At 50.9% G+C, this 8,993-nt stretch overlaps 1 protein-coding gene across 1 annotated transcript; it reads left to right on the top strand.

The window, feature by feature from the left end:
- The first annotated feature begins 3,435 nt into the window (after nucleotides 1-3,435).
- ABCA13 (ATP binding cassette subfamily A member 13) lies at nucleotides 3,436-8,785 on the top strand. The gene is given in 4 exon segments (XM_089917946.1): nucleotides 3,436-4,506; nucleotides 6,980-7,107; nucleotides 7,757-7,857; nucleotides 8,088-8,785. Coding segments are annotated over 4 exon segments (759 nt in total). The 5' UTR covers nucleotides 3,436-4,282; the 3' UTR covers nucleotides 8,394-8,785.
- The last annotated feature ends 208 nt before the right edge of the window (nucleotides 8,786-8,993 follow it).

Raw genomic sequence — 8,993 nt, 5'->3', positions numbered from 1 at the left:
TTTCCACCACTGGGCTCCGGGCCAGGGCTCTTGGTCTGGGTTTAGAAGTTGGCTCCCCTCCCCCAATGCACTGCTGACTCCTGGGCTGGCCTGGGGTTTGGAAAGACCCTCCTGCCGGGCAGGTCGTAGCCTTGGTTGCTGTATAAGGAGTTTGATGTCTCTCTCTCACACCTGGTGCAATTTTATTAACCATCTACTTCCTGTTGGGCTTGGAACTGTGACCCTGGCGTTTCTCACGGGTGCTTTTGTAGGTGGAATGTGAAACCCCAGTCGGCTGACTTTTTTACTCCAGTTTTCTCCGCACTTTGTGACCTGTCTTCATGTTATTTTTAGGGTATAGTTTGAGTCAAACTATGTAAACTTTTATCTTAGAAGGATAACTATTTTGAGATTAGAATTAAAGGAAAACGATCAGGACATACCACAGAGTGTCCACAGAGCTCCGTGGACATCATGTATCGCAGGTGTGCCTTCTGCGGCTGCTGTAACGAACGACAGCCCAGGAAGGAATCAAGGGGTCTGCATGGCTGTGTCCCTGCTGGAGCCTCCCAGGCAGGCATCGTTCTCTTGCCTCTTCCAGTTTCTAGAGACAGCTTCTTTCAGTGGCTGGTGGCCCCTTCCCATCCTCAGAACCCGTAATGTCTGGTTGAGTTTTTCTCACAATGCATCACCCTGACTCTCAGGACTATCATAGTTTCCTCAGGTCATTGGATGATCCAGGATAATCTCATCTCAAGTCGGCAGATGGGCACCCATCATTCCATCTGCAACCTCATGGCCTTCCTGCCAGGCGACATGATACATTAACAGGTTCTGGGGATTCACACGGGAGCATCTCTGGGGTCCACCGCCTGCCTTCCAACGGCATCAGCGTGGGTCCCCCCAGTCCTGCCGACTCCAGGCCCTGCTGCTCCCGGCCTGCCTGGGGTCTCTGCGTCTGCTGCCCTGGGAGAGGGTGTCTTCCTACTGCGTGTCGTCAGACAGACCGCTCGGGTCCTGAGGGCAGGGACAGGGCTATATTCCTCTGACAGGCCACGTGGTATTGCTGAGTGTTTTGTTTTTTAATTAAAAAAAAAAAAAGAAACAATACAGAGACCACGAGGGAGTCTGTGCCTTGATAGTCACAGGGAGTAGTTTTAATCTGGATCCTGAAGGGAACTACAGAGGGAATGAATGGGGCTTCGACGCTTTGTGATCATTGCCGCCAATGGGATTTCTGAAAGATGACGCCACAATCGTAAAACTCTGTAATAGAGGAACATGGTTTCGTCCAACATGAACGGAAGTATTATTATGGAGCCGTATTAGAGAAGTTCATTTACAGAAATAAAGGAGGTTTGGTTTCAAAATATTAAGCAATTTCTGACTCACAGCTCCAATTTGAACCCTTCCAACTTCATCCATCTTTGATAGATAATTAGAAAAGAAGATGTTTTTGGCAAAGCAAATTTGTTAGTCCAAGGTATCAGTTAAACTGGGCCGGCCCATGGTTGCCTTTGGCCCGAGAGTGGAGACAAACAGTATCTGAAACCATCCCCGAGTCCTGGAGAAACAGCAGTTCTCCTGAAAAATGTCATCAACTTATTCCTTAACTCCAAAGGCCTCCCTTCCAGGCAGATTCACACGGACGTTATCACTCTATCACCCTGTTACGACTTCAGTCAAGCAAATGTCGGAGGTTTTTCTTTGGCAAGATTGGGGTGTTATTCGGAGAGAAACATCCCAGGATAAAAGACGCTTGATTTCTTAATATTTTCCGTATCGTTGCCAGATTCCCACAGACAGTTCACTGGGGCGGATGCTGTGTTCAGCCTTGTCCAGCTGCCACGAGGATGAAGAGGAATGGGGATGGGGGTGGTCACCCTGCAGACTGCGACCCCAGGTGGTCAGCAGCCAGAAACTACCTGCTCTGCGCCACCAGTCAGCTGCACCTCTGCAAACAGGTGCCACCCCACAGCAGACACCCGTGTCGTGGCGTGTCCAGACCGTGCACTTTCCTCCTGCATCTTTCCCTGCTTGATTTTATTTGTTTGTTTGTTTGTTTATGTATTTACTTATCTTTTGGATTTTTTTTCCTGAGTTTGACTTTTTTTTTAATAAACTTATTTATTTTTGGCTGTGTTGGGTCTTCGTTTCTGTGCGAGGGCTTTCTCCAGTTGTGGCGAGTGGGGGCCACTCTTCATGCGGCGCACGGGCCTCTCACTGTCACGGCCTCTCCCGCTGTGGAGCACAGGCTCCAGACGCGCAGGCTCAGTAGTTGTGGCTCACGGGCTTAGTTGCTCCGCGGCATGTGGGATCCTCCCAGACCAGGGCTCGAACCCACGTCCCCTGCATTGGCAGGCAGATTCTTAACCACTGCGCCACCAGGGAAGCCCGAGTTTGACGTTTTTTAAAAAAAATTTCATTGAAGCATAGTTGATTTACAATATCGTGTTCATTTCAGGTGTGCAGTGCAGTGATTCAGTTATACACACACATACACACACACACCTATATACCTATTCCTTTTCAGCTTCCCTTCCATTATAGGTTCTTACAAAATATTGAGTGTAGTTCCCTGTGCTATACAGTAGGTCCTTGTTGGTGATTTTATTTATTTTAATTTAATTTTATACACTTAACATGAGATCTACCTTCTCACTGATTTTCAAGTGTCCAACACAGCACTGCTGACACTAGCACAGGCTATACAGCACAGCCCCAGAGCCAGCGCGTCTTGCTCACTGAAGCGTTACAGGGGCCAGCCCATTCATTCCGCGCCCCCGCCGCGACGTTCACTCTCTGACGTCACGTCCTTCCCGGGGAGAGGCGTGAGGACCCCGCAGGCTGGACACCATGTGCACCCTCTCCACGTGCATCTGCCGGCCTCGGCTCGCTGGGCACTCAACACAGCCGGCACCAGAGAGGCCCTCTTTATTGATTTATTTTTAATTTTTATTGAAGTATAGTTGATTTACAATGTTGTGTTAATTTCTGCTGGACAGCAAGGTGATTCAGTTCTACATATATTATATACATTCTTTTTCATATTCTTTTCCATTGTGGTTTATCACAGGATATTGAATATAGTTCCCTGTGCTCTACAGCAGGGCCCTGTTGTTTATCCATCCTATATGCAGTCGTCATAAAGTCCCTCTTGGATTTAAACATCACCTGGCAATTGCAAGAACCATAATCTATTTTTGGCATGTGCGATTTCCATCGGGCTCCTTTGACGCCCTCCTTGGGCGTTTGGTGCAGGGATTCGGTACCCCTGGGCACTGGGTGCTGAAGGGCCTGCCTCTTCACTCTGGTTTCGATAAGCCCTTTGCTTGAACAGTGACTGTAACATAAAGGGAAACTGTCTTCCCGGGATCGCTGGTGTGTGTGGAGTGCCAGAGTGCTCACACAGCCAGTGGCCTCAGAAACTGCGGGACCCTGGCTGGTTCACAGCTTTCTGCTTTGGGGGAGGCCGGGGAGGGGTGTGAGGTAGAGGCCTGTTACCACCCCCCCACCCCCCCGTTCACTTTACTGGGCACTGCATTTCCCATCACATGTTTTCTCAAAGAGCACACCTCTGTACCTTTTTTCCTAATATGTCTCACTGGTAAAGGTCAAACTCTCAAATAACGGATAAACGTCCTTAAAAAAAAAATACAGGTCTGACTGTCCACTTGGAGGCACTCAATTTATCTGGTGCTAAATGATCAAGGGACAGCATCGAGCTGACCAGCAGCAGCACGGTCAGTGGAAGCCCTGGCCGTGCGTTTTGTCTGGGTGGTGAGCTCGTGGTGACATGAAATCTGTTCAGGGCACATCCCTGTTCACCCTGCATCCCCCGCTCTCTCAGTTTGGGCAGGAAGGACCTGTTCTGGTGCAATGTTGACAATCCACAATATGAATTGCCTTTAGTATCCCCAAGTTCATGACATGAAATGGTACTTAGTAACTATGTATTAATTATGATAGAATTCTAAGTCATATGAATATACTTATGCTATCCCATGTCAGTTTAGTTTTTAAGGTATATTTCACTTGTTTAGAAACGTATGTTATCACTTTTTCTTTTGAAAATGGGAAGGGGGGAAGGAAAGAGAGAAATCGGCCCAACAAAAAAGTTGCATGCACCCATTGTTGCAATTTGTAATCTTTAATTTCTGAGTAGAAATTAAAGCATAATACAATTGTCAACAGGTGTCTCAATCTGCCAACCACATAAAAATGGGCCGTCTGTCACCTAGAATAGTTTGTTACTATTTCTTAACTAAACACTATTATTTCCAGTATTTTATTGTTGATAACAATGTTCTTGTTTCTCAGTGTGCAGGTGTTTGACCAGTGGCAGAAGGGCAGCCTCTTCCAGAGGATCCTGGCGGGGACTGGCCACGGGCTGGAGGCTCTGGGGACTCAGTCTGGGGAAGGGAGCCAGGCCTGGACGGTGGCGGGAGCTTTGCAGGCTGCCCTTCTCCTCCTGAACGACAGTGTGGCAGTCGACGGCCCCCAAGGCAGCCACACACCTACCAGGATGTAAGGCACATTTCCTGGTGGATTAGGCTAGACAACCCTGATTTTAAAGTGTGCATGACAAGACTGTTACGAAGGCATTCCATGTAGCCCCGGTTAGACAACAAACTGCTAGTTATTAGCAACTGGAAAATGCAAGGCTTGCATTGTGGACCCTGGTAGGACTGTTTGCAGCAATCTGGATGCCTGTCCAGATGTTGAAAAGCAATCGAATGAGGGCACGATGTTTGAGAGGGTTTTCAGATTGTGGACCTTAGGTCTTAACGTCTTTGACATTCATTTAAAAATGAAGAAAGACAGTTTAAAGGTCCTTTCCTGTAAGGAACTACTTGTTTTCCTATTTATTTAAACTTTTTGTGTAGTTGAAATGTTTACATAGGGTCCAGAAATATTTGAGAAGTAGGAAAGGTGGGACGTGTGTTTTTATTTTTAAGGTAGAGAAACTGACTCACACACACCGTGCAGTCTAGTGCACACGGGGTCTGTTTCTTCGGTAGGTGTGGCTGTTTGAAGTAACTTGATGAATCTTAGTAAACTCCTGAAGTTAAGGCTTTCCTTGGAAGAGGACAATAAGATTTCTTCATATTGTCACAAAAGGTTCATTTCAAACTGTGTGTCATAGAAAGTATTGCTCCCTGTACGGTGTGGAGAGGGAGTTGTGATGTGCGAATTGTACGGCGCTGTACGTATGTCTTTTTCAGGCTCAGCGGCCATGGCTCACGGGCCCAGCCGCTCCGCGGTATGTGGGATCTTCCCGGACCGGGGCCCGAACCCGTGTCCCCTGCATCGGCAGATGGACTCTCAACCACTGCGCCACCAGGGAAGCCCGGTATGGGGTTTTTAACGACACACCTAACAAGTGGTAACTGAAAACACTGCCGACCCTTTTTCTTTTTCTGAAACCCAGTTAGGAAGCAGGGCGTTGCTTTTGAAGAGATTGCCCGGGGCACATGGGGACCGTGGCGGCGGAGGCAGTGCGGCTCCCTGCGGGCCGAGGGCGCTGAGGAGGGGTTGCGGGCAGCCGGCCACGGACGTCTGCAGGATTAGCTGGAGAAAGGACGGGGCACACTGTTCTGTCACATGAGAGCTGCACGTGCAGCGCAGCGCAGGGGGCCGGGCGTGGGCGTCGAAGGCTTCCCTGCTTGGTTACCCGTTCTGAAGCTGTTTGAAAGTAACATCTCTGTTACTGAACACACAGTAGCAGAGACGCCACGTCAGGTCCCCCTGGATGATCCTACACGCCTCCAGCACGTCCTGGCCCTTCCGCCCTGGGTCCCGCTGGGGCCCCCATAGACCAGGAGCCCCGGGGACCCTCCCCGTCTCTTGGCTCCTTGGGGATCAGGGGCCTCAGTGGCCACATCCTGCTCTAAGTACCGAAGCCACTCGCAGGTATCCTTCTCCCGATCCTGAACCAGAGTTGCAGGGACGTGACCTGCCTCCGGTCATCCCGTCCGGCCCCATTCAGGGGGCCGGAGTCTGGTCGGAGGCGGGCAGCCTGCACTCGGCCACACGCCGTCTGGACACTGAAGCGCTCTTGAAACACGCTTCCGTATAAAATATTTTCTGGTAACCGCAGGTTTCATGGCAAATATATATATATATATACATACATTTATTTATTTATTTATTTGTTTATTTTTGACTGCGTTGGGTCTTCGTTCACGCGGGCTTTCTCTAGTTGCGGTGAGCGGGGGCTATTCTTCATTGCGGTGCACGGGCTTCTCATTGCGGTGGCTTCTCTTGCTGTGGAGCATGGGCTCTAGGCACGTGGGCTTCAGTAGTTGTGGCTCATGGGCTCAGTACTTGTGGCATGCGGGCTCAGTAGTTGCGGCTCACGGGCTTAGTTGCTCTGCAACATGTGGGATCTTCCCAGACCAGGGCTCAAACCCGTGTCCCCTGCACTGGCAGGTGGATTCTTAACCCCTGCACCACCAGGGAAGTCCAAGAGCTCCAACTTGATTTCTTCCAAATAGCCACAAATTGTCAGATGTTTCCAAAAGATTGGTTAAACCCTCCATTACTCACCCACACCACCACTGACTCAAGTTACTTTCATCTTTGTGTTCTGAATTCCTATTTACATTTGGATCCATTTCTGGATTTCTCTGTTCTGTCCCCTCCTCTCTCTACCTCGGGGTCATATCATGAACCATAATCATGGCAAATATTTTTAAATCTCACCTGGAACTTTATCCTAACCCTCGCCTCTTCTACCCACTACTTGGGATATACGTTTCTGTTTTGGGGTAAGGAGAGTGTTTAATCCATATTCAGTACCTGAAGGAATCCCCAAATCAGAGGATTCGAGCGATACGACCTGTCAAGAACCTGGTTATCTGTGTACGTGGGGAAAGTGGGACTTTGGTCTGTGAAGTCCCAAAGCTGTGGGGTATTTTCCTGTGAGTGGAACTTTTGTTTCCCAAGGAGGCATTGAACTGCTTCCTGTTACGTTTCATTTATTTATTTCTGCCCTCAGATTACTGCCCCTGCAGAAACTGCAGCGCCTCCTTTGGGAGCTGCCCCCGTGGCCGGCCCTGACGAGACTGCTCCAGCTCGACGGGGCTCTCAGGAGTGTGGCGGCCCAGAATCTACACCTTGTCTGAGGTAAACTAGCTCCAGGGTTATTTGTCCCCAACTCAAATCACGGCGAGCATGGGAGCGGCTGGAAGGCAGGCTCGAAGCCGCCCGTCAGGTTTGGAGGTGAGGTATGGGCGTGCATACATATTTGTGCTTGTCGATGGTGCCCAGGGATGTTTCAAATCCAGCACATCCTGGCTGAACGAGTAGCGTGTCATAGTGGGGACCACATCCTGCTGTTCCCGTCAGCCGGCCTGGGGCCTGGACAGGCTCTTTTCTGCCGTCCCATCCACACCCCGTCCTCTGCCCACTCCCTGCCCCTCGGCATCCGTGGGGATAGCAGGTCCCCCTCGTCTGCCCCGACGCCCTTCCTTGACTGCAGTCCCGGGCGGTGGCCGTCTGCACTCTGCTGCTTCTCACGGTGGACGGAGGAAGTGAGACGGCTGATGGAGCAGCCGCCCGAGGCTCGTGTGCCTGCAGAAAGAGGGGCCGGAGTTGGGTGACTTTGTCAGGCCCCTCCCTCGGGGGGACGTGAAGTGTCTGATAGCAGGTCCAGAGGCTGACCGGCCGGCTGCCAGGATTCAGCCTCTCGATTGCCGGCCACGTGAGGGAGGGGTCGGGCGTGGAGCAGCTGGCAGGGGGTGAATGGTAACCCGTCTGTCTTTCCATCCTACAGAAATCCTCATTCGCCTGGAGACGTTTTCTAAGGACTCTGGACCCGCTGGGCCTGGCCAGTCAAAACTGGAAAAGGACGTGCTTTTTGGGGAGTTAAATCAGGTAAATCATAGCAAAGGATCACAAGTAAGCACCTGGGATAGCACATTCCAGACGCTCAGGCAGTATTTCCTTTTGCTCTTGTTATGAATGGTGCTAGTGTAATAAAGAGCAGTTTTTGAAGCACTTTGCTTTCTTTTAAAGTTCTGGTTTCTGTTTGCGGGGCTCTGGCCCTCAGAAAGCTATGTCAGCCCCTCTCCGTGTGGCCCCTCAGGCTCTCGTTTGTCTTTTAGCTGCGGTTGAAGAAGAACGCCACTGGTCTGTACCTGAACGGACGCTTGTCCCAGACGGAAGCTCCCCTGCCTCCTGGGACCGCCGGCATCCGGGGGGTCCCCGAGGGGCTGGGCTGTGGTCACCACTCCTCCAGTGAGGCCAGTGCTTTACATAAGCTGCTTGAGTCACTGGAGGATGTGGTGGGTATCCACTGTCTGGTCTCTTCCGGGCACTGGGGGCTCATTTCTGAGGTAGATTCACCAAAGATGCTCACACTGGAGCCTCAGTCTTACAAGACAGCTGCCCCTGGGCGCCCCCTCCTGTGAGGCCACCTTAAGAGGCTGTGTGCCACCCACATGGCCAGAACCTGCTTGGTGTTAAATGAGCCTCCCCAAGGGCACCCAGAATGTTTCCCCAGGTCGCATCTGATTCCCTGTGTCCAGGTTCCCCGTCCTGCTCCATTTCTAGCTGCAGAGGCTACAGCAGGCGGAGGCGTGTCTGGTGGGCAGTCGGCTTGGGGCTGAGCTGTAGCTTCCAGGGGCCAGAGGCCTGGGGGGGGGGCGTGGTCTCCCCACGTGCCACCCAGTCCCCCAGTGTAGGGCTGCAGGGTGTCGAGAATTAGTTAGTGAAAAGGATCATGTCCAGTCCGGCCTGCACTTCTCTTACTGAGCACTAAACATATTGACGTTCACCTTTTCGTAGTTCATTTCATTTTCAGTATTACCTGTTTCATGTTTATCTTCTTCCTTATAAACCATGAAATAAGATCAATGAAACGATGAAACTAGTGAACTATAAACTGTGCCAGTTAGGGCAGTGGTGTGTCAAGCCAGTCAGCGTTTTCTCAGCACATTTGCTCTGTGCATATTCATGCGCAGAAGGGTGCGTGCTGCCCTGGCCGAGGAGGGTGGAAAAGCTTGGGTCCT

Source organism: Delphinapterus leucas, chromosome 9, assembly GCF_059928025.1.
Source record: "Delphinapterus leucas isolate spDelLeu-1000000601 "Yukka" chromosome 9, BTC_Dleu_Yukka2, whole genome shotgun sequence".
Lineage (NCBI taxonomy): Eukaryota > Metazoa > Chordata > Mammalia > Artiodactyla > Monodontidae > Delphinapterus > Delphinapterus leucas.
Note: the sequence above shows the minus strand (reverse complement) of the source record. Positions and strands in the feature narration are given on the sequence as shown.